The 26,651-nt window shown below is 37.6% G+C and overlaps 1 protein-coding gene across 20 annotated transcripts; it reads right to left on the bottom strand.

The window, feature by feature from the left end:
- Positions 1-251: 251 nt before the first annotated feature.
- On the bottom strand, positions 252-24,376 carry znf740a (zinc finger protein 740a). Of its 20 annotated transcripts, none has more exons than XM_085273789.1 (21): positions 24,024-24,375; positions 21,460-21,622; positions 21,067-21,249; positions 20,311-20,457; positions 19,559-19,679; positions 19,234-19,317; positions 17,061-17,144; positions 15,169-15,252; positions 14,601-14,684; positions 14,026-14,109; positions 13,515-13,598; positions 12,783-12,866; positions 10,218-10,301; positions 9,762-9,845; positions 9,287-9,370; positions 8,796-8,879; positions 7,534-7,617; positions 7,049-7,132; positions 4,778-4,861; positions 4,181-4,299; positions 252-3,436 (listed from the first exon to the last, which is right to left on the bottom strand). In XM_085273789.1, exons 2-21 carry the CDS (start codon positions 21,502-21,504, stop codon positions 3,263-3,265), a joined length of 1,965 nt encoding a protein of 654 aa, XP_085129915.1. In that variant the 5' UTR covers positions 21,505-21,622; positions 24,024-24,375; the 3' UTR covers positions 252-3,262. The 20 variants fall into 20 exon arrangements, with proteins under 20 accessions (XP_085129915.1, XP_085129914.1, XP_085129916.1 ...); XM_085273788.1 differs by having other exon boundaries at positions 24,028-24,374; XM_085273790.1 differs by lacking the exon at positions 24,024-24,375 and adding an exon at positions 23,663-23,982.
- Positions 24,377-26,651: the final 2,275 nt, after the last annotated feature.

Raw genomic sequence — 26,651 nt, 5'->3', positions numbered from 1 at the left:
ACTGTCCTGATACTCTTCACTATGGGTTACAACCTTTGTCATAATAAGCTCACATAAACACCAGAGGAAATCATCTCTGTCAAAAGGACAATAAATAAAAATGTATTAAGTAGAAGTTACATTAAAATAAACAAAACATGGAGCCACCTTGATGTTAAATCAAATACAAGTGACATATCATTGAAGTGTTTTTTTTAACTTACCTGAGATCAAAAACACACAAATTAAAAAAAAAAAAAAAATCATATTCCTTTACAAATTCTTTTTTTTTTTATTATTTCAGCATAATAGTAAGAAGCCTCTCCTCTGATTTTCATACAGTTGAAACTAATTGGATCACAAGGGTACATATTAGTTAGCCCATTTTACATTAATCATTGTAACATTTTTTTAGGAAGTTATTCTTATGCACTCATTTTCCTACACAAAATAATCAATATCAAGATCCTATCTTAACTGAGGACCATAACTCTGCATGCAAGACTAATAAAGAAAACAACTAATCTGTGATAGCTACTGTTATGCTGTTGTTCATCTAATACCATTGTCAATATAATTTACTACAAATACCAGGGAGTTTGTATAAGAAAGAAAACATTTTCTTGCAGTACTACTGCCTCTAGTGTCAAAAATCACCGAACATCCTGGGCTCTCAACTGTACTGATCCAAATTGTTCTGTCCGCCTTTCGTGTCAAGTTCAGGAGAAATAGGCTTTGTCTAAAACCTAAAATCTAGTACAGATTGAAGGACAAAAATATCCATCTCTTTTTTTGTCTTTTTTCCTTACACTCCAGTGTTTACAATTTCATCAGAATAAAAAAGGTCCTTGAAACAATCATCAAAAATGTGATGACAAACTCGCAGACAAAAAAAACAGAAAATAAAAGCCTCCTTTGATCTGTCTGTAAAAAGAAGAAAATAAAACCTCAATCTTACAACAGGGTTCTATTGCATTTAACAATGAGAATACTAAAAACAGTGAATGACAAAAACGTATTAACAAGTGACGTCTACTATATATTGTATTGCCCTTTTGCCGTTTTCAGTATGTGCTCACACCAGAAGTGTCCCTTCCACAGATTGGGAATAGTGTTTCCACAGCAGAGGATTTCATTTCTCAAACTTGGCTCCTCTGCTCTTTAAAAGGCCAAGCCGCTGATAACAGAATCCCATCTTTGTGCACACAGATTTGATAATCAATGGACCATTTAAAGAAAGCTTCTCATTAATACTTTTGGTAAAACATCACTCGACTCAGTCTTCCACTTCTCTGTATCGAACACAAACATCTCTTCATCCTACAATTCACAGACCATAGAAAGCGTGGCGGGACTCCCATCTCCACAAGTGTCATCTGGACCACTCACTATTTATCCAAATAAGACCGTAGTTACCAACAGATTATTCGCCCCAGTCTGCACTGACATTTCTGGGTTAAACAACAGGACGACGTGATCACAAGTTTACCAGTCACAGAAAGTGTTTGAGAAAGTCATTAAAAAGCAGCAAAGCGGGCCCCGTGGGGCCACTCCTTGCTGTACCGAGTACTTTCAAAAGTTCAAAAGGTAAAAGAAATCGCTTGTAACGCTATCATTTAGTACTACAATGACTATTTGTGTATCCGCAACTTAAGGCTAAACCCAAAGACGTGACCGTTATTCCACACCAACTGTATAGTAATGTCTGGATGAAAAAGCAGTTGTTAGGTGTGCGGCAGAGTCAAGCAGGTGTTGATCCTGCCGTGGCCTGCGACCAGCCAAAGCACCGCCGCGTGGAAAACAATGTAGCACGACTGTCTTCTCACACGGACCGCCACGCGCAAGGGCCTCCTTTTTTTTTTTAAGGATTATATTCTGTGTTACACCATCACCAGTAGCTATGACCCAAAATATTCAGTTATCACCATAAACATGACTTCTAAACAGAAGAGCACATTAGTCTGGTTCAGCGCCACTGAATCCATCCACATTCAGTAACCACGACAGCTTAAGGATTAAAAATAATAATAATATGATGATGATGACGAAAGGCTAGTAAATACATCTGATCCACAATAATAAACGGCCAAGAAAAAGGCAGATGAGAAAAGAAAAGAAAACAACAGAAACATACTAAGGCCACAAGATTTTGTATACGCCCACTAATCTCACAAAGTGATCTGTACAAACATCACTGGACTTCAAAAGTGGCTAACCTGCATCATTATACACCAGGATCTATGCAGCATGAGCGAGCAGAGGAAATGTCCTGCTTTAGTGCTGCAGATCTCTATACATGTTCTGTATATTTACAGCTGAACACCACCACACGCCCTCAGTACACATGAAGGAGGGCTCGCCAAGTCTGCCGTCCTGTGTGTGACGCTCTGGGACCCGACACACGTTAAGTGCGCATCTCGTCGACTGCAGGTCGCACTTTCGTTTCTTGGAAGTCCTGGTTTTACAGTTATTGATATTAGTTTTATGTCACACAAAGTTACTCGGGTTTTCTCAGGATACGATGGTGACGGTGGCCAAAGACTGCATTTGAGCCAAATTCCAATTTACGTCAACACCTTGTTTTTCTTACAAAATAATCATTAAAACTGGACCTTCCGAGCTGAAAAAGCCAGGAAACACTTTATGCATCACATCAGATTTACACAGTAATAATAATAATAATAATAATAATAATAATAATAATAATAATAATAATGATGATGCTTTCAATGACCTGTCTTTATGCTTAACACTGTCTGATACAAGGCAAGTAAACTCCGGTCTGTACATGAAATGCCAACATAGTTTCCTCACTTTACCTGGAAGAAAAGTTCAGTTTTAATAACTTTAACCTAAAATGCTTTTATGATCCTTTCCAGGCCAAAGAGAATAAACAACAACAAAAAATTAGAAAGAAGCTCAAATACTCTTCTTCTCCACCTCATCACACAGTCAACCGTTTCCTGTCCGAGTACCACCAAATGCAAATTTTTTTTTTTGAACAATAAACTTTTTTTTTTTGCAAAAATCAAATAGATTAAGTACAAAACAGGACCACCGTTTATCACAGAAAAGTCTCATCTTAAAAAATGGGAAGAAACAGAAACACAGTAAAAAGTCAACAAAAAAACCCACAAATGTCCCGCTGTCGTTATTAATCCCAAGACTCGAGCTGCAAGATCAGTCTGTGCTAGAATGTGATGGCACTCTGCACAGAGCTGAGAAGAAACCCTGTGGCTTGTCCCGTCTCTGGAGGTGTTGTGGATCCAGAGAAGATTGAATGTCAGACCGCCAGTCGACCCGGAGGTGGATGCAGGGGGCTCCAGGTTGGGGGTGCCGGTGGGGGTTCTTGGGGATATGGGCGTGGTTCGCAACAGGGCTGGTTCTCTACTTTGGCTACGCCGCGCCCCTGGCACAACCGCCGATGTCGCAACAGTCGGTCTGTGCGCGAAAAGTTCTTCAAAAGATAAATATTAGACACGGTCAAATTCAGGTCAATTTCAAGGTCATCATTTTAAAAAATATGATAAAATTAAAAATGTCAGAGTAAAATGGAACTATGAAGGAAGGAATTTAAACCATACATGATTACTCTAAACTCAGGCGTGTCAGAGGGCAAACAAAGAGTGGGAAATGCAGAGAAGTCCCTAATATTTCAAAAAAGTGACTAACAATGTGGAAAAACAGTTGTTCCCTATATATAGACTTTATCCAGATGCAGTGCCATCAATCCATCCAAGTATTTATATGGCAGCATATTTTAGCATTTCTAGTTTTAGTGCATCGATAGTGGCAAAGATCAAATCACTAGTGGAGAACCCCTCTTCTTTTTTTCTAAGAATTCAGTCTGTGCTGATGAGCTAGACCCACTGTGGCTTTCACTGATAATTGTATTTATTTCTGTATTAACGTATATATCTAGTTCCATCTTCACTCAAACCATAACCCACAGCACGTGCTGCTTCAGTTAGCTCGCCACAGAGCAAAACAAGGACTACTGTTGCTAGGTGCAGTCAAAGGCGGTGGAGCTGGAGCTCATCTGCAGTATGAGAATCTTACCTCTTAAGAAAAATAACTTAACAGCCTGATGTCTAAAGGAACTGAAAAGTCTGGTGGTGCTGATACGACCCACTCAAGTCCAAATTTGAAATTCAGCACGTAAGACACCTCACGCGTGTACGCCGTGTTTATTCATACATACCTGCTGGCACCGTTCACACTGGTAAGGCTTCTCTCCACTATGGACACGCTTGTGTCTCTCAAGGTGGTAGCGCTGAATAAACCTCATATCACACATGTCACAAGCAAATGGCTTCTCTCCTAAAAGAGCACACAAATACAAAGTCAATGCATCAATTTTAGCGTCTTGTACCAAACTGCAGGCAGATTTTTACTTACTAAATCTTTCTTTGCAGACTAAATTTCCAACACTTAAAAAAAACAAAAAAAATTTAAAAAGAAAAACGTCAGGAAAAAAACAAAAAACAACTCCCTTATTAGTAAGTTTCAACAGTGAATTTTCAGCATCTGATAACTGATGTTCTAAAAAGGCCTCGTCATCAACTCATTATGTGTAGATCAAAGTGGAATTTCATGTTTTTGTGGCCCGGATGTACACATGATGGAGGGCCCACAAATTGGGGCAACTTTTTTTTTTTTTTCTCTCTTTTTTTTTGGAGACTGGTTCAACATCCCATCAAATGACTTGACAATCCAAACTCGAGTTTGTTGTGACCCAGTTATGTTTCAAGCGCCAGTGCCTTTCTCCGAAATAAGGGTACGGTAGAGGAACGCATACCCGTATGAGTGAGGCTGTGTCTCTCCAGGTGGTTACGCTGAATAAACCTCATGTCACACATGGAACAAGCATACGGCTTCACCCCTACACACACAGAGCAATATATTAGCCCTACCACTCACAAGTCCAACAAACACAACTTTCAACCTAACTATGCACTCTGTACTTTATTTTTCAGACATAACGCCAAAATGTTTAGACACTGCAACTACACAGCTCCGACCATTGGATAAACTAATAGACTTCAGTTAGATTTTAACATAATACAGGAGATACACATTTTGAAACAATATCACCAAAGCCTGTCCTGTGTGCTGTATAAGATTAAAGTCATTGTGCATCAATAATAAATAGAAATCATAGTATTTATTCCCTTTGAGGTTTACAAATTTGATGTTGGACCATATCCCCTCTTTACTAATATTATAGATATTTAACTAAGTTACTCATGTTTGAGGCTTTTGTCAATATGTAGTGTAACAAATACTTTAATAGATTACAGATTAAATTACTACAATCATAAATGTAAAAATAAAATGAGGGTAGTTAAGGTAGAACTGGTAACTGGGACTATGTTTAACCTAGTTGTTTTACACTGGTTTGTCAGTGACAATTGGATTTTGCAACATTGAGCTAATATAAAAAAAATAATTTGACTTTTTTTGTGGTTTAGGCTATGGGTGAGAGCTAATGCACCCATTACTGGGACACAGAAGTATCAGAATTGCCATTTCATACCTTTGATTAAAAAGAATCAAAAGACTTTAAGGACAAATTACTAAAATGTACACAAAATGTGTTTCGTGTTCTAAACATTTGATTGTTGGCAATCTCAGGTATTGGATTTGGAACGGGGTTTGAAATGATTATGACCAAACCCTACCTATAAGGAGATTCTTTCAAAAAGCTTTAAGCCTTCTCAACAACAAACCCAGAGTAACACCTGGTATTACAACTTTAAATGTATGCAATCTGGACACATTATCTGTCTAATGAAATCTGATCCATAGACCTTTGGATTAACATTTTAGATTAATTGCATTTTCAACAGATAAACTAAATGATCAGTACTGCTCTTAATTGGGAAAACATGATTAAGTGCTGGTTCCAGGGTCTGTTTAAATCTCCTGGTATTAATACCAACCCAGCTACTGAGTACGTGTGTGTTTCTGTTTTCATCAATGTTGATGCCCTAAAGTTGAAATATCAGATTTTACTCGTTGACACAAGTTCTGTGTGTAGTGAACAAAAAAGTACAGATACAAATGATGGGAATAAGCCTCCAACATACGTCAGGGCTCAGCCTTAGACAAAGAGCCAGCCATTTGGGAGCTGCTCAGAGCAGAGTCCTTATCTCAACCAAGAGAACCCAGCTGAGGTGATTCAGGGCCTCCAGGACACTGTAGGCCAAGAATTTCAGACTTTTCAATGCATGAGGAGACCCAGGGGAAGACTGAAGACACACTGGGAAAATTAGATGTCTTGGCAGCCTTGGAAACCCCTCAGGGTCCTTTGGCATCCAATTATAATACACAGGGTTTTCTTGATCTAGATAATGTATCCAGATACACATCACAACCAGGTTTAAATGGGGTGAGGGTGTTGGTCAGATATTCTGCAGTTCATATATTAGATTAACCAAACACACTACAAAAAAAAAAAAAAAAAAGTGTGAACAATGGCAATTCAAACATTCGGAGCAACTAACCAAACCCCTAGGGGAATAAAATACTGTTTTAGATCCAAAAGTATTCTCCCTAAGAAGTGCTAAACAATGTGCCTACTTTATAACTACACAGAAGTACCCTTTATATTACACAATAAAAGTCATCTACAGTACTGTGAAAAAGTTTAGAAACTCGAGTTCTTAATATCTTTTTTACATCAAACAATATTATGATTAAGGTGTCTGATTGGCCCAATTCATTCTTTAGTAAAACAACCCTAAATAAATACAGTTACAAAGAACTTAAGATCAGTGACAAAATGAACATCATATTCTACAACAGATGCCCTCTACATGACCATAACATCATGGAGATGGTCTGGGATTACATGGAGAGAACGCGCTGAAACAGTCGATACAGACAAGAAAATTGTGGCACGTTCTCCTATAACTAACAGGCAGAATATGAAGTCTTTATATGGAGTTACTTAAAATGAACTATTCGTGGCATCATCTTTTAAAATAGCCTTGCTTTATTTTGACTGTCCAAAACCTTTGCACAGTACTGTATGAAATGTGATAAGGGCAGGTGCGCGGACGCATACCCGTATGAGTGAGGCTGTGTCTCGCCAGGTGGTAACGCTGAACAAACCTCATGTCACACATGGTACAAGCAAAAGGTTTCACACCTAAATGCAAAGCATCAATATGTTAATTTCAGGTCTTTGAGCTTCTGTTTTACAATCCATCAATCAATATTGTACTTTTAACATCAATTTACAATTGATGGGTTGTTAACCATGCTTCACTTGTTTAATCTAGCCAAAGATTACGCTCTAAATCCAATTAAGAATACATTAAAACTGTTGTTCAAATTTCAAATCCACAGCTAAACACATCTCATGAGCTGATGATATCATAGTCCAAGATTTACGTACATGCCAAGATTTGTAATAATGTTTCCTTTCACAGATAATACAGGATAGCCTTGATTAAGATAAGTGCACTACTTAGTAAGAATAATAGTAACTGTCCCTATATTTAACATAATGAAAGTACTGTAGTACGGGTAAGGTGGGTGGACGCATACCCATATGAGTGAGGCTGTGTCTCGCCAGGTGGTAGCGCTGAAAAAACCTCTTGTCACACATGGTGCAAGCATAAGGTTTCACACCTAAACGCAAAGTAGCAATATTATATTACTTTACCTCAGTTTCCATGTTACCAATAAAAATCTAGGCTATTATTCATTAACCACACATTTGCCAATGCATGCAAAACAAAGATGCCAAATGTTTTCTTCATGAAACACTAGATACCCACAAAAATCAGTTAATGGACCATTTTATCTATATAAATCAAGATATTAGTACTCCAAAGTGTTACAACTGAAGCTCGGGGTAAACTTTAATAAAGACCATCACTTTCTATAAAAGCATGGTCGTACTGTCACAGTTTGTGGAGACAGACCGTGCGGAGATGTGTGTGGTGGACCCAGGACCCCTGTTTAGTCTTAATACTAACTAAGCATTTTGATCTCTCCTTTTAGGCAAGTAATGAAATAGGATTTCACAAGAAATAAGATTCTCTGATTTTTCTAATTAGCCAAATGTCTCTACAGTCCAGAGTTCTACAGTTAATTTTGTTTCAAAAGATGCTATGTGCTCAAAAGGGTGTCTATTATTTTAATTAGATTACTAGAGATGCACCGATTGACTCATGAAGGAGCAGAATCGTCCTTTTTCCAACATTGTCTGCCCAGACTGGCTCCCATACGTTGGGTTACTAATGAGTTTCATGCATGCTTAATCAGTTCACATCCATGGTCACAGCCACACGTTAACATGTCATTAGCATCTAAGTTCCTCACTGTGAGTCAAGGCACAAAGTTTGGCAAACTAAACTGGGGAGGATCACCACAAAAATGTTTGAGACTTAAATCACTTTGATCCCAGTGACTAAAGCTAGCCAGATCTCATAGCCATCTGCAAACCAGGAGCCTCGGTATAAGCAACAATTTTTAGAGGTTAATATCAAGGGAAATTATGGAGATAAGTGAAAAACAAAAAGTCAATGACCCGTTATGTGGTGAAGTTACAAGGATAATGGAAAATGATGCAGGCCCTGACATTTGTCTTGTTATACAAATCTGTTGAACCTGATTTGTTTGGTAGGTGTGTACAGCAACCGGATTCTCCAAGAAAAATTGCAATCGGTGCATCTCTATAATTTCCCTATATAGCTATGCAAGATGTAAACTGATGGTACTTGGTAATACTTGATATTGGTACAATAAAAGCTGTGTGACAGTGACCAATATAAAGTGTTATGGGCAGGTGCACTGACGCATACCCGTATGTGTGAGGCTGTGTCTTGCCAGGTGGTAACGTTGAAAAAACTTCATGTCACACATGGTACAAGCGTAAGGTTTCACACCTAAATGCAAAGCATTAAGGTATTATTTTCAGACTCGTTTTTGTGTTCACAATCCATCAATAAGCAAATTACTTAATTTATTCAGAATTGATGGGTTGTTAACCACTATTATTAATTTCCTTTTTTTTTAAAGCTGTAACTTGTTGTTCATCCAATTCCAGTAAAGAATACAAACTGAACCAATTCTCAAATCCACAGCTTAACACATTACATGAGCTGATGATGTTGCAGTCCTGTATTTCCTCACAGTCACATAAAACGTTACAATTATGAACATAATGTAGGGTAGGCTTCATCAACATCATTCTTCTGGCCACTTTAAAGTAACTAGCATAAACAGCTTACTCGTAACAAAATGCACATACAGTCTGATTTCAGTGAAATGGGTAAGGTGGGTGAACGCATACCCATATGAGTGAGGCTGTGTCTCGCCAGGTGGTAGCGCTGAAAAAACCTCTTGTCACACATGGTGCAAGCATAAGGTTTCACACCTAAACGCAGAGTAGCAATATTATATTACTTTGCCTCACGGTCTCTCGCTCTTTTTCCTTTATTTTCTTTCTTTCCTTTTTTTTTTAATTTAGAAAAAAATATTTAAGCTATTGGTTATTAACCACACAGTGGCCAATTCATGCAAAACCAGAACTTTTCCCCCCCAAATAAATTTAGATTATAATTGCCAACAAAAATCAAAGCAGCAAAATACTGAATTATGGTTATCCTGTTGATTCTGACTGCTGACAGCTAACAAAAGACAAGAAAATGTTTATAATATTTATACATGACATGTTTCCTAAATATAAGTAATAAGACAAACTAACTAAATTAAATGTGCACACTTGCTAACAACACATGTCATGGGCACGGTGCACGGACCCATACCCGTATGAGTGAGGCTGTGTCTCGCCAGGTGGTAACGCTGAAAAAACTTCATGTCACACATGGTACAAGCGTAAGGTTTCACACCTAAACGCAGAGCATCAAGAGAATTATTTTTGATTCTCTACAACAGAGAAAAAAAAAGTATCTATAATTATGCCTGATAAATTAAATGTGCCAGTGTGGATTAAATTGATATCTGTGGTTAATAACCAATGTCATACCCCTGAAGTAACTTACAGGGGTACAATCTAAGATGCTTGTTTCAAATTACAAACTTCCCAGAGGGGCTATTAAATTCACTTAAACATGAGCTGATAATGTCATCTAGCTGAAATTATACTTTGAATGAATCTTATCATAAACTGTGTCTGAATACAGATTTACAAGACTAGCTCAAGCATACACATGTAGCAGCATCCTAATTTTGTGACAGCTTTAAGATTGGCAGACGCATACCCATATGAGTGAGGCTGTGTCTCGCCAGGTGGTAGCGCTGAAAAAACCTCTTGTCACACATGGTGCAAGCGTACGGCTTCACCCCTATACACACAAAGTACCAGCTTTAGCATAAAAACACTCAACTGCCAAAATTGATCCATGTTAAACTTTACTAATTCCTTAGTAAAGTTTGGCTGCACTTATCAGCGCTTTGTTTAAACTGGAAATTCCAGCGTGCTTTAATAATCTGTCATTCCAATTGAAAACATTTGCATCTCTGAATAATAAGGACAATGCCCTCTGTGCAGAAAGTAGAATTAAAATTTTCCTAACCAAAAAAACCAAACCTATCAAAATGACAAAAAAAATATATAGAAATAAAAAATTGGGTTGAAAATTGAAGTCCACATTCCAACTAGCACAACAAAAAGTTTTTCACACTATGTCAATGGGTGCTTCTAATCGTGTAATTTCAACATACCACATACAGGTTTTCTGGAATAGATTTGTTCACGCTGATCACAGAAGGTGTGACAATTTTAGGCAGTTGGCAAACAACTCTGCACAAGACATTAAGTTTGCACATTCATTTGCGGAGCAAGAATTAACAGGAAACTGCTCTGAAAATCATCATACAGAACCTATCCTAGCACCGAAGCACAAATTAACTTTATCTTCCATAAGAGAAATCTGTAGTTTGGAAATATACAGCTTTTTTTTTTTTAAAAGAGAGAAGCTTGTGTTAGTTCCTGACCATCACTTTGAATGTGAAATGACACGATTATGTGGGGGGGGACAAACAAACACTGGCCTGGATAGTGGCAGTCCCGATCTAAGTGACATTCCCATCAACTGAAAAGATAATGTTTCCCTTAAAGTCCCCTCCCACTTCTTCCAACAAGGCCACAAAACCTACACCCCTTAATTCAGTTTGTAAATTTGCACAACAATTCCCAATGAACAAATCTTAAATTCAGTATCAACATGTAAAAAACAAAAAAGCCCACTCATCTTTTAATTAAAAAAAAAAGAAATGTTTTCATTATATCAAGATAATTGGCTAACTGTAATATTCAAAGCTGCAAGTAATACAACTCCTTTTTCTGTTCTTCCCCATACACACACAGTTTACAAGGTTTAATATAAAAAGTTGATACATACTGTAAATGATGCAAATATGACAATGTCATAGCTGTCAATATCATCTTTTGTACTTTTGAATAAAAACATTAGTTGCAGACTCACCACCTTCATGCTCTTTCATTTTGAGTTTAATTCCACAAAATAAAATAAACAGTTGAAATAAACTAGCATTACTTTTTTTCACAAATGTTTCATTTAGAAATGCAGTGTTGGTCAAGTTACTTGAAAACAGTAATTAGTTACCAATCACTGATTACTTCTCCCTGTAAGTAATCCAGTTACTTTAGTGATTACTTATTTTCAAAAGTAATTAGTTACTTTATTACTTAGTTACTAAAAAAAAAAAAAAAAAAAAAACCCCAAAAAAACAAATACCCCCCCCACCAAAAAAAACCCCCACACGATACACAACCTGAATATATGATAAAGCAATAGACCTTTCAGCCTAATTCTACTTTTTCTGCATTATCCATCATATAAATTTGAATCAAATGAAAAAGTGTTTTAACTTTATGCACATTGCATCAAGCAAAAATTCAATTATATGCAACTGTCTCTGACTGGAAGAAATTTGTTTAACATTTAAACCTATTTTCTGCATATTCCAGTGAGTGGGGCCAGTGAAGGTTTGCTCGGTGACGCAGCGGTCATGTCAGTAGGGGGTATCCAGGGGTTTCTCTGTGAAGTTCACATTCCCATGGCAGCGTGCTATGTGCTTGCTCAGATTTAAAGTTTAATACTTCGCTGTTGAAAGAAGTTTTCTTCGCATGTAGAGTGTACAGCGGACGCTAATGTTTTTGTCACTTTTACGGAATCAAATTCAAAGTAATGTCAGTACTTCGGAGCTTTAAACGCTGCATGGTCGTACTCTCTCCATATTATCCATTGTTGATCTACACATGTCTGTTGCTGCCACGGACGTCGTATGCTTATCATTGTCATCAGACACTCTCACAAACAAAATCACAGTTTAGTAACGCAGGCTGCTTACGGGAAAGTAACAGTACTCTAATTACTTTTTGCAATAGTAATCCCTTACTTTACTCATTACTTGAAACCCATAATCAGATTACAGTAATGCGTTACTACCCATCTCTGCCGAAGCATCAAACAGAGTTACCACAATAATTGTTAGGTTAAAAAAAAAAAAAAAAGTACACATAATTATGACTTTAATAGCTAAATAAACACTAGAGAGGTGCTGAGTTTTCACTTTATAGTCATCATGTCATTTCATATACAAAGTATGGGGGAAATATTACTACACAAATTCTTACAGAAGATCCTTACAGGTAGATCATGACAAATTAGCATTTGTCAGAAAAGTGATAGAAAGCAACACAAACTCGAGTTTGAAGCAGCCATGTAAACATTATTTGTGGGCACATGCAAGGGAAAGTCAGGGTGAGAGGGGGGCAAGATTTAAAAAGTGAGGCATACCTGTATGAGTGAGACTGTGTCTCTCCAGTTGGTAACGTTGTATAAACCTCATGTCACACATGGTGCAAGCATATGGCTTCACTCCTAAAGACAGCACAACAACATCAGATGTATTTCAACACACTGGTGAAAGTGATGAACACCACTTAAATAAATGACAGATTAACTATTGTAGCATGCTTTTTTACTGACAACACATTACACTGAAAAGACTAACAATATACAGACATTAAAAGGCGTATTAAGAAATCAAAAATAATCAAAGAAACCGATTTTTACATCTTAAAGTTTGGTTGAAACTTAACGATTACCCACTAAAAAAAAAATAATTAAAAAAGAAAAATCACCAACATTTAGTTTCTCCAGATGTGGGGAAACAGGTACTTGCAAACGACATTTTATACTACCAATGTCTGCAATTTAAAGGCTTTTTAGTGTAGTGTATCTTTCATTCAATATACAATAGTCAAGAATAACCATGCAATAGTGCCATTACAGTGTTAATCACAAAACAAGGTAACTGACAGAGTCACTTTTTCTGTGGACAGTTTTCCAACAAAGCCTAAAAGCTCTATTAAACATTGTTTTTTTTTTTATGAGGGGGAATTAATTTACCAACAATGTGATAATTATAGTATCATATAAGACTGAAATCAACATAAAACAAATGAGTATATGGTTTATAAATATATCAGGTTTCACAGTGAAAGGGGAACAATTAATCAAGCATACCAGTATGAGTGAGGCTGTGTCTTGCCAAATGGTAACGCTGGAAGAACCTCATGTCACACATGGAGCAAGCGTATGGCTTCACCCCTAAACGCATACAGTGTGAAATTTTAGGGGGGACAAAAATAATAATAATAAAAATTAAAAAAAAAAAAAAGGGTTCTCATGAACTATGTGCACAAAATTTGTCAATCTACATAAACTAGTCAATATTACATAATAACAAGAGCAAGTACTTTCATGACCAGCTAATTCTAAACATACAAGACAGAAAAACGTGTCACATAAACCCTAACAGCAGTTAGCAAATACAACGTACACAACAGAAAAGACAAAACTATTAATTCTTAGCGTCTAACAGTCAAGAAAATGAACTAACAAAAAAAATAAATAAATAAATAAAAATAAATCACAGCTTGCTTTGTGTCTGTCGGGTAGGTGATTCACACACATACAAACAAATATCAACAAGCCCTAATGGTGTTAAGTGAGAGGGACAAGTAAAACTTAGTACCCGTATGGGTGAGAGTGTGTCTTGCCAGGTGGTATCTCTGGAAAAATCTCATGTCACACATAGAGCAAGCATATGGCTTCACCCCTGCACACACAGAGCAAAATCCTTTGAAAATAATAGTAATAACAATAATAAAATAAGCACAATGAATTCAAGGACTCACTTATATAATGTATCCAGACATGCCAAAAGCAGTGGCATCAGTACAGTGCCACACTAAATGCACATGTCTAACATTTCATAATCTGTTAACATGTCTGTAAATAGGGTGGGTGGTGGGGGGGAAAAAAAAACAAGCAAACAAAAATGTCTTTTGCCAAACTTAAAACTTTTCATGCCAACAAGCTTTTTGAGAGCCAAAATTGACTCAAAGTACTCATCAAGATGACTGTTATTGTAACACTGAGGTAGAAAACTGAAATGCACTCCTTATATGCCTCAACAGTTAAAAATGCTTGATGTTTATGAGTATTTGGTCCTATAAAAAGGAGTGGCCTGCAAACTTAAAATTGGGTATTTGGGCACCAAGACAGGGTGAAAAAAAAAAAACAAAAAAAAAAAAAGCAGACCCATACCCGTGTGAGTGAGGCTGTGTCTTGCCAAGTGGTAGCGTTGGAAAAATCTCATATCACACATGGAGCAAGCGTATGGCTTCACCCCTACACACATAAAAGTTTGTAAATATCAGCTAGAAACGGCATCAATTTTTAACACATGACCACAACTCTTCCCTTACAATAGCTCTTCTTTTTGTTTCACATATTATACCAATCGGCCTGAGAAGCCAACGCACAATTTAGATTTAGCAGTGGTTATAGGAACTATGATAACACTCTACTTATTTCAGTGAAATTTTGAAAAAAAACAAGATAAACAAAAACGGTATAAATGTACAGATAAAGTAGAGCTTTCAGCAGGGGAAAAGCTGAGGTTGTTTGCATACCCCTACTATGTATGCAAGATTTCAACTAAAGGTTTACCACTTTTTCCATCCTCCTATTACATGTCTAGATACATCCTCATGCTCTTCAACATGTTATTTATTTTTTGGGGGGCTGGAATCCTATTCACGATGCATGAAGGTAGAAAGCTAAGACACTTAAAACACGTCTACCTAATGAACTACGGTAAGCAGACGCATACCAGTATGAGTGAGGCTGTGTCTTGCCAGATGATAACGTTGGAAGAACCTCATGTCACACATGGAGCAAGCGTACGGCTTCACCCCTACATACACAAAGTATCAACATATTAGCTAAGACCTTCCTTCAAAGGAAGGCATCAAGTTACTCAAGACTTTAGCAGGCATTTTATATTCTAACCAGGCTTCATGCAAACAGCGATTTGTTTTACATTCCATCAATGAAAGAAAGGGGGGCAGCTCATTTTCAAATAAACTGAATAGCACTATGAGGGGAAGAAAAAAAAAAAAAAAAAAAAAGCAGCAACAGGGCATAAGCCATACATGTCAGCAACGAGACAACTAGTGAGCGCGATTACACCGGCCAGCCGAAGCACAAACATTCTCCAAAGTTAACCATCACTCGTGGAAACAAAGCATTTTTTAGCAAATGGTTTTTCCTCACACAGTGTACATTGATTCCATTTACAGCAAAATTAAGAAAACACGTTGCTAGATGCGTGCTTCTTTCTTGCACACCAAAATGATGGCCTGCAAAAGCTTACAATCTGCTTTCTACCATAAAGTTACAAGAGACGCAACTGAGTAACTGTATGAATGTTAATTAAAAAGCAAGGCAGTTACAGCTTAGAAACATGAAGCCCTCAGCCATTAGTTTACATTTAAAATGTGGACATCAAAGGACTATTCCCATAATATACCATGGCCAAATCAAAGCAACTACTTAAATATGACTTTTCTCATACAGTTAACAGAAATGTGAAATTTAGACAAAACAATATTTTCACATTACTGAAATGTCACTTTTCAAAGAAGAACAAAAAAAATACTAATTGAACTCTTCAATCTTCGTTTGTAGATCAACTAAGTCAATTATCAATAAGTAAAAGTCTGTTTTTTTCATGATTACTTGGTACACAACTATGCAGCTATAAACAACAGCTGATGGCAAGCTTTACTCATTTTGCCCGAAGTGAAGCCGCAGAAAGAGTATCAATCCGGGATTACACTGGCTGTGTGTGATGACTTGACCTCTAAGGGACGGCCAATATTTTGTGGCTTCAGGTAACCCCAATAGAGCCCCCAGTTGTTTGAGTCAACACTTCCTGTTTCGTACACTAGTTGTTCTTTAGAGATTCACCACAAAAAATAAAAATAAAAAATGTACATACAATTTAAAAATGTTAATAAAGTGAAATTATTCTCAGATGACAGTCAATTATTTTTAAATTTCATTTCAACAAAGGTGTTGTCTATTTTGCTCTTCACAACGAGCACTTACCCAAATACAGCTAAAGTTCAAACATGACAGATCAAACCCTTGGAGCACATTTGGAAACTTCAAATGTTTGGACAACTTTTTTTTGGTACAAAAGTCTTGTCCCTTGGCTAAAAATTGCATGAATGAAGATTTTTGTGCACAGCAATGGTACAAGAGGGATTATGTACTTTGACAAGTCCACCACTTTGGGCAATGCTAAATGCTAATATTTGTCGCTGTGTGCATGTAATTTAACATTCTGATGTATACTGAAGTGTCTTTTTCAAGCGTTAAATGATTGAAATAAAGCAAATCAAATGCTGATGCATTTTTGTACCATGATATACTTTCCCTTTCCTCTCTTCTGAATATATTAAAATTCAGTCCTTTCATGGTACAACAAATACCCTAAAGGGCTCTTTAAACAATGTGTTCAACACTTACTCAAAAGTTCAATCCCACAAAAAAATGTTCTCCTTTTACAAAAAACAAAACAAAAGCAAAACTATAAAAGGCCGTTTCCCAGCTGCATGTTTACCTGTAAGCTGTTTGTGTCTGATTTTAAATGCATAAATTTTGATTTCAGAGAACTGATTTTAAAAGTTAAACTGGGTACGGTAAATGGACGCATACCCGTATGAGTGAGTCTGTGTCTCTCCAGGTGGTAACGCTGGAAAAATCTCATGTCACACATGGAACAAGCGTACGGCTTCACCCCTACACACACAGAGCATAAAATTATTAGCTATTCATTCTAATAAATAAGCGATTATATAAAAAATTATATAATATATAATGTAGAAAACAAAGAACAGATGCAATTTTGCCACAAAGTGCAAGTGGTTACTCTTAAAGATTATTAGTGAATTTTTAATTACATTTATAAAACGGGGGGAATAATGGGGCAGCAGCTCTGACCTGCACATAGTGCATAGTATAAAACAATGAGGTTTTTAAAAAAATCCAAGTATTTTTTTTAAATAAAATCCTCAGTTTATATTTTATATAATTAAAAACAAAACAAAAAACACAACAAAAAAAAAACTAAGAACATAGTCCTTTGATGTCCATGCAGTCATTTTTACTACATATAAAAAAAAAGAATTACATACAAAAATTATTTAAATGATTTTAAACATGCACAAATAACTATGCATTGCATGTTTTGCAGTCTGTGCTTTCAGGTATTCAAATTCACAGAAACAGGTCCACAGGTCTAACTCCACTTTTAAGTCCACTATCAAAAAGTCTTAAGAGAACTGTGGGTGTTGTCATTTAGAAATTTAAGAATATTGGGGAGGAAAAACAATAAATCATTCATCTATGTACCGATACTGCTGGTTTCTAAACAACCGTTTAGAGAACGTTTACCAACATATATCTGCTTCTGAATTGAAACTTGTATAGGAACTGCATGCAAGAAAGTCTTGGCAGATATTTGGGAAAAAGAAAAAAAAAGGATGGTGTAGAAGAAAGGGTAGTCAAATGTGGTCTGTTGTACTTGTGTTCCATCATTTTGCACTGTAACATGCTGTACTGCATAAGGTAACATCAGAAAACATGGGTATATCTGCCATGAAGAAGTTTAAATTTAAAAAAAAAAACAAAAAAAAAAAAACCAAACTATGTTAAGACAAGTGTGTCAGACAGACATCTTGGGAGGATCAAACAGCACTGCACAAACAAAAGTCCAGATCAGAAATGCTTATCTTGCTAATTAAAAAGGAAACACAGCCAAAGTCTAAGCAAAGAGCCAACAAGTTGGAAACAAGACCCAACAAATCAGTTTGAATTTGCACAAAGTCACAACACAGACTAATTTCCTGAGCTGTACCAAAATATAGATGCTGTATGCAATTGTTTGGCTATTCATCTGTTAGATAAGCCATCTCATTTTACACACCTTGACTTCACCTTACTACTGCTATGTCCTTTTTTCCTCTGTTTCTTTGCTGTTTTAATGGGTTGAGCAGTGGTGGTAATTATTCGCTAAGCTTCAGAGCTTTGGTAGTAATTTCAGCCTCCACAAGACCTACAGCTGAACTCTGCTTCAGGGTTACGGTAGAGTTAGCCAAAATAAACTAAAAACAAAAACACATTTTACTTTATTAGAATAACATAACCTGGATTTTAGACAAAAATGAATTGTTTAACAGCAATACGGTGTTACAAAATTGACTAATATACACAGGCGTTTAATTTTAGTCTTTGTAATTTGGTCAAATTTGTAAACAAGCAAGAAAGATTCTGCTGTGCAAGTTTATTGACTGAAATGGACTGTATTATGTTTACAGTTGTAATGTTAAAACAGAAAACTACTAAAATGTATCTTAATATTTACACACAAAAATAAAGGAAAAAAGTGCAACTAAAGACAACGAAAAAAAACCCACTCTAAACACTAAATCTAACACTGAGCACAGAGAAATTTGTATCATCATTTCTGTTAGACTAAATTAATATACATGCTAAAATTTTGCAAATACTTCTACAACTGATGCTGATCAAAATATAATCCAGAGGGAAGAAAACTTGTTATAAATGCTGAAAAAGTAAGAGTTTTTAATAGTGGACTCGGGGTTATTGGACCACACAGTATTCAATTTCCCACTGTAAACTTTCCAGTTATTGGGAACACATAATTATCAGACTGAACATTTTGAGGTGAACAGATTTTGGGAGTGGCTTTGTTGGAAATTACTGTCCACTGACAAAATGAATCCTGAGCATCTGTCCATTGACTTAAGTGACAGACTACATAAGTAGTCAGACTTATGTAATATGGGTACGGTTAAAAGACGCATACCCGTGTGAATGAGGCTGTGTCTCTCCAGGTGGTAACGCTGAATAAACCTCATGTCACATACGGCACAAGCATACGGCTTCTCCCCTAAACCGAAGAGCACCAGTTTTAGTTAAAGTCCCCACAGATACCGAGTGGCTGTGAGGCAAAAGCTATTACCAAACAATGTTTTAAGCAGGCCATTGCAAAACTTCACAGTCGCTGCACACTCCTAGACTCAGTATAACTCAAGCTTTCAAAGCCTCTTTTAACAAGTCATTCACATATTTAGGCAATAAAGGCTGTCCTGGCCTAACTGCACTTGAGCTGTTCCAAACACAAACCATACCTGTATGAATGAGGATGTGTCTTTTGAGGTGGTATCCACTCCTAAACGCTCCGTAACAGTGATCACAAATAAAGTTTTTCTGCACTTTGGATGATGGACCATTCTCATCGCCACCTGCGCCCTACGGAGAATGGTCAAGAGCAGTGGTTAAACAGTTTAAATCCTACACCTTCATTGTGTAGTAACATTTCAGTTATACCCCCAAAAAAGCACCCGTCCAACTGATCAGAACTGGATGATATTCTAATTTTTGTGAAATGTCAGCAAGTGCAGTCCTATAGCTATTACTCTCCTAAGATATAAAATGAGAGTTATTTATAACCACTAATCCTTAAAATCAGCAGTATGAATGAAGACAACATAAAAGGTTGTTTTGTTTTTCAAACTACGTCATTTACATCTGAATTGACAAAATACCCCACAACCCCTTCCAATGGCCTAATGCCCTCATGTTACTGCTCCCCCTGTTATGCACACAACTGCAGTTATTGTGCTCTGCTTCACTCTGCTCCCCTCCCCCTCTTTCCTCTCCAGAGATCCTCCACCCCCTCCACATCTTCCCTGAGCTCCTCCCCCCACCCCCACACAAACAAAATGTGCACACAAGAGATCCAAGTCAGGCGCACTCGAATAAAGTTAAATGCTTTAACTACAAAATATGTACAAAGCGGCTTGGGCGCATTTTCTGCAGTGAGCAAAAATTAACAGACGCAACAGAGACAATTCCCTATTTAGCAATCAGAGCCACTGACCTTCCCTCCCCTTCCTTCTTGTTCTCTCACTTTACAGGGCGTTACTGATTTCCTGTTCTTTTTTTTCTGCTGCATGTCCTCGTTGGCCCTCATCTCTTTCTCATCCAGCAGGCGGGGAGCTTGGAATTCACCTTCCTTCCGGATAAGCTACCAAGCCAGACAAAAAAAAAAAAAAAGAAGAAAAAAGTTAATTATTTCCTATTTTTAAGAATGTGTTAAAAGTGCTCTCTGAGACAAAACAGTATGGACATTACTGAGCTGAAATGATGCAGTTTAGCCATTATGTCCATTTCTGCCAACGCTGGAAGCAGAGGTTGGTCACATATAACAGTTGAGGTTTGTATTTTCAAATTTTAGTTAAACCATTACATACTTTAAAACCATTTGGCACACCTTCTGATGGAGAACTGATAAGTGCTCTTTAATTTTCTGGTAATTGCAAGTTTCGTTTGCCAAAACAAAAAAACTTCTAAGTTGTGGAAAACAAAGGAAAATGGGCTAAAAAGGGAACTAACTACGCACCCTTGAGTATAACTTGTTAGTGCTTAGGTTAATTCCCTTTTCCATCACAATTTCAATCTATATCCAATCTAAATTATAAGTTAAAATGCTAAACAGAAAGCAAAAGTTGTTTTAAACTGGGAGAAATCACAATAGGATGACCTATTGTGCCAAGTGTTTACACCCTTCAGAATATCAGTAACACAACATAAAACAGCCCAATTTCCACTCCACATTTCCCACGTGGGTCCTAACCAGGGGTGGACAGCTCATTCCAGATGGGAGGATCATATGGCTCTGAGGAGCGCGGTCAGGTCCCTCTCTCTGCGGTGGTGCATGGCCAAGTGGAGCCATCATTTTTTTGGGTGGAGCGGCCATGGAGCTGGCCTGCATCAGGGCCATACTGGACAGGACCGCTTCGCAGCCAAGCAGCCCCGCCTGCAAAGAAAGAGAGTTAACAACAACACTTTACCAAACACATCAAGCATTTCAACAAATCAGCAGTCTGCAATTTCAAATGATCTGCATCTAAGACAATACTGCGAGTAGCACGCAATGTGCTTTGGCAGTCATCAACGACAACATCCTGAGTGACACAAGACTGCAAGTAAAGTTATTTGTCACCACTTTGGTGTTCTTAAAACAAACCCATTTCATATGGTCGCGGACTGAGCTGCTGGGCAGATGTGACATTGCTGTTGTATATGTGAGCGCAGGGGCAGGGGTGGGGACAAGGTCATCCAGAGATCCGTCAGTCAGGATGGTCGGGCTGGTGGGAAGCCACACCCACCTCACTCATCAAGCATTAAAACTGAGGAAGAGGAGGATGTGGATGAAACAGACAAACATTAAATTACAACAGCAGCACCTGCTGTCTTTACCGTTACATATGCCAAAGAAATATAATACAGAAATGTGTCTCATTTGGACAAATGATTGGACGATTTGCATAAAGGGTTTACTAACTGTGGCTAAGATTTACTTAATCGTGCTATATTTTTACCTTACACCTATGTTTTTTCCCCATTTTATAATAAACACGCCAAATCATGATCAGATATCATACTCATCTCATAAAGATGAGATGAGTATGCATTATAATAAAAAGCATTATGATAAAAAGTAAAAATACAAAAACTCAGACAGAGATGATTATGACTGCAAGAGATCATTAATATGGGTGCAAAAAATTTACAATTCGAATCTGTTTTGTTCCCAGTTCTGCATATTAGATTTGTCTGTGTTGAGACATTAGTGTGGAGGTGAATTTAAGTGATATGCGTATAGCATCGATTTTACAGTAGCTTTAAGTACAATGCATGCAAATTTATAACAACTAAATATTCTTACACATTTTAAGTTAGCATCACTTCATTTATGTGCAGCATATAGATGCAGTATATGCTGCATAGGTTGTAAGGATCGTAAAGCTCCGTGTTTTGAGAACCATTTCTGTTAATCTACTAAATACTGTAAGCCTAGTGCACATCAAATGATAATTTTTGGTGTATGTATTTGGATGAAGTTTGGTTATGAAAATTTCCCCAGTAGTTTAAAAAAAAAACAAGCTCTGCGCCAACAATCTAAAAAGGTCCACTTTGCTCTAGGTAATAAATACGAAACTCTTGTAAGGCATCATGAAAGGTCATTTTTAGTCTAGCTGGTTTCAATTTGTGTAAAACCTTCAGGTCTTCAGAATTAAGTATATATTTGTGCAAAAACAGAAACGTGTGAAGATTGGCATACTGCAGAGAAACTACAGCAGAGTCAGACAAATCACATTTTAAAATACCAGGATGACTGATGAGACAATTAGCATGTCCAAACACTTAAACATGGGAAGTTCTTTAAAAAACAAAAAACAAAAAACCATGTATCATTTATAGTGCAGGTAGTGCAGGACATATGTTAAGTACGAAAGGTAACAAAAGAAAAAAAAAAACATGTAAAATACAAACCAGAATTCAACATTTAATAGCACAAAAGAAGCAGCTGCGTGGGTGCGAGTCTATCAGGGGAGGTTATTATTATTTTGAAGGAAATAACTCAGATTACATGAATCCCCTTGTAAAGTACAACTTGGGGTGATATCATGGAGAAAACCTTAGCTGTTGTGGAATATATATGAGCGAGGGTGATTATTAGTGTGCTGCTGGAGACTAATGCAAAAGTGCTTGTAATGCAATAAATTATAAGCCTAAATAAAGTAAAAAAAAGCACGTAAAGTTCTCCGACTGCACCCACGCTGATCGTTTGCATTTAAACGTGCGTTTTGTATTTTTAAACACGAGGTTTGTTAACTCGAATGTTACGAGGAGGCCATTAAATTACCGAAAGAAACACTGCTCGGTCTTGTGAAGGGGTTCTCATGGGGTTTTGTGTTAGTTTGAAGGATCGTTGTTATACTCACCATTATACGGATTAAATGCTACGCTTGTGCAACACTATAAAGGTTAACCGTGGCCAACAATATTTTTTATAACAGGTTTTCGCCATCGGCGTGGGTTAACTAAAAAGGGCTAACGTTGCTAGGAAAACAGACAGCTAGCGAAATGCTAACATCAGCCAACACTGATTAAAACACTACACGAACACGTCGCATAGTTATTTTCAGTTTTTAGTAGCTGTGTTTTGTGATGGCGGAGAAAATTAAATGAGCCAATATTATTATATTATACTGACTATAATATAATTTATTAGCTTTACCGACGAGTGGCCTTCAAACTACCACCCAACCCATCATTAGTTCTGCTGATGCTGGAACAACCTAGCTAACATCAGCTAGCTGCTCGCGGGCGCCCTCGCCCACTCTAATGTTACTGCCAGTAATCGAGCAAATTTTGAAGCCCACCTGGTCACCGATGTAACACAGCTGCAAAGCGAGAGTATATATCTTGCTAGATTTATGTAATAATAATATTATTATTATTTTTACAAAACGACGCTTCTTACGATATAAGCTAAAGCGGTTCAAGACAAGACTGAGTAATAAAGGCATTCGTGATGGCCGTCGCAGCGAGTGCCTCCCCCTCCCGACGAATAAGCTAACATTTGTTAGCGGCCTAGCGAGAGCTAACATTGACGCCGTAATTTTGTGCAAACCCCCATTTGCTCTACTACCACACGGTGGATTTTGCAGATAAAGCTACCAGACCGCGTAATGCACATTTGGAATCCGCGGAGCATCTGAGAAGAAATGAGAATATATTTACCTACCTTTCTGCTTCACTCGCCCGACGTTTTCTGTACCGTCTAGTTTACAAACACAGGAAACGCCACAGGATGTAACCCACTCCCCCACACAGCAGCAAAGCCTCCTCAAGCGAAGAGAAAAGGGTCATCTTCTATCAGCTCCCCGTGAACAAGAGAGCCTTGGCTCGAAAGGGCGGACAAAAACTCAGTCCATTTTCATAAGTGGCGTGGGGATTTTGACGCCCACTCCACACTGTTGTGGTGCTGCTGGTCTCTGAGTTTGCAGCAGATACAGACTACGACTGAAGAGACGCAGACGAAAAGGAGCGAGCGCTTAAAATGACAGAAAACAGGGACGTGCACACAAACACCGGAGGGTTATAGTAGTAGCTCAGTCTGCTGCCGCTTTGCACATGCTTGGCTGAAGTGCACATGGGGCCAAATTAATAACCATCACTAGCTCATTACTATTATTATTGTGGACCCTGCAGCTTTTATTCCTATAGCAATATTAGATTTGGTGACGTCATTGTCAGTAGTGTAAGGATCACTGATTTCTTTTAGTCAGTTTCATTCTGCACTTTGAGTCTTCCTTTTGTATTTGCTTTACACATTAGCCTGAATTAAACACATTTCCTCTAATTAATCTATATCAATCGGTGATTAGAATAGGCTATGATTATTTTATTTTTCATTAATAATATAATGCTGGATATCATTGATTACTTATTGGCTTTTATAGTTTATCGCATCTTGTGTCATAAAACTAGCCTTACTGGTAATGTAGGCTAGTGTAGGCAGGAAATTTTTTTGGAAAATTATTACCTTTTATTAATTTGTTAACTTATTTTGGCACAACACCTAGGATATTTTCTTTCTCATCCCTGTGATGTGTTCATGGTGCAGATGTAAGGTAGCGGTCGCGGTGTTTCAGCATCTACAGTAGCTGGCTACAGAGGAGGAGCAAACACAAACCCCTCCTCTGTAGCTCCTCCTCTCCTCGCTGTATTTCCCAGGGAGAGAGAAAAAACCCCAAACAAAAACGTTAACGTGATACATTTTAGAAATTAATATGCACGCAAGACAAGACGAGAGGAAGATGAGTGTTACTTTCAAAAGAAAGGACTGTTCAGCAAGTGAACTTTTAGTGAAGCGGAAATTTAAAATCAGCAACAGGCCAAGACTGTGTACACATTCAAGGAATTGAGCTCCTTTCCCCCCCTTTGCTCTCAGTGTAAACAGAATAGACAAACAGTGGAGACTACAGCAACACAGCAGCATGACACAAACATTAACAGCATGTATGGGATATTTATATGTTTAATGGTGACGGTGACCCAAAGATGTTGGGATAAATTGTGGAATAAATAAGGATGAATAGCTAGTTACTATACATACAGTATATACACGGGGACAGTCTCATGCTTGTAATGATCTATTTAAATTTTTGTGTTTTTAAAGATAGTGGTTTTTATATGATGTGTTATGAATGCTAATTTGGTGGTATTTAAAGACAAGGTTTCGTGAAAGTAGTTTACTAGACAGTTTAGTGCAATTTAGTGCAGGCTAATCTGGTTAGTTTGCACATTTGTGGTAAAGTTTACAGTAATGCACTATCGTTGGAGTGGTGCAGAGCAGGCTGTGGTGCTCATATCAGGTAATAGCCTGAGGCTCATGTGACTGTTGTTTTTTTTCTAATGCTGTAGGGTTTTTACCTTACAATGTAAAGCACACTGAGGCAGTTGTTGTGAACTGATGCCATATAAAAATAGAAATATGTAAATGTAATTGGATTACCTTACATCACAGGTAGAAGACATCAGTTTATACACCAATCAGGCATAACATTATGACCACCTGCCATATATTGTGTTGGTCCCCCTTTTTGCTGATAAAACAGCCCTAACTCATCTAGGCATTGGCTCCACTAGACACCTGAAGGTGTGCCGTGGTATCTGACACCAAGATGTTAGCAACAGATTTAATTGTAACATGTGAATTAGAGTTTTTCATCAGATCTATATCATAACTTGTGTCACAACTGTAACTCCATTTTAACCCTACACTGCAACCTTATACGTAACTTGACATGCGCCTCCCAAGGAATTTAACTACATGTCAGGTCAATTCATATCACAATGACTTCAATGGTTGCGCTGTAGGAATAAAAGGAGTTTCCGGTTACTATGTAAGTTAGGACATAAATTTCCTGCAGAAGTCTAAATCAAGCTTAAGTCTTGTAAGCTGCGAGGTGCGGCCTCCATGGATGGGAACTGTTTGTACACAGATGCTGGACTGGAGGTCAACATTTGAAGTCAGCACCTCAAACCTGTTGTTGTGCTCCGTAAACCATTCTTGAACCATTTTTGCTTCATGGCAGGCTGTGTTATCACACTGACAGAGGCCACAGACATCAGGGAATACCGTTCCCATGAAAAGGCGGGCTTTCATGAGAACAGGCAGGCCTATAGTAATGCTTAGGTAGGTATACGAGTCGAAGTAACATCAGGACCCAAGGTTTCCCAGCATTGCCCAAAGCATTACACTGGCTGAACCTGCTTGATTCTTCCCATACTGCAAGCAATACACACACACTCAGCCATCCATGTGATTGAAGAGCACTTGATTCATCAGACCAGGCCACATTC

Source organism: Mchenga conophoros, linkage group LG5, assembly GCF_057382185.1.
Source record: "Mchenga conophoros isolate Kocher_MC1m ecotype Shallow Benthic linkage group LG5, M_conophoros_male_GT1.1, whole genome shotgun sequence".
NCBI classification, from domain to species: Eukaryota; Metazoa; Chordata; class Actinopteri; order Cichliformes; family Cichlidae; genus Mchenga; species Mchenga conophoros.
The sequence above is the reverse complement of the archived record's forward strand: the minus strand, read 5'-3'. Positions and strand labels throughout refer to the sequence as shown.

What these genes read in the sequence shown, in the direction of transcription:
- znf740a (XM_085273789.1), bottom strand. Translation starts at nt 21,504, where the DNA reads ATGTCACATCTGCCCAGCAGCTCAGTCCGCGACCATATGAAATGG. An exon ending in ACACAGCCTCACTCATACTG is followed by an intron (nt 12,867 to 13,514) that starts GTATGCTTGATT and finishes TGCTGTCTTTAG; the next exon opens with GAGTGAAGCCATATGCTTGC. An exon ending in ACACAGCCTCACTCATACGG is followed by an intron (nt 4,862 to 7,048) that starts GTATGCGTCCGC and finishes CTGTGTGTGTAG; the next exon opens with GGGTGAAGCCGTATGCTTGT.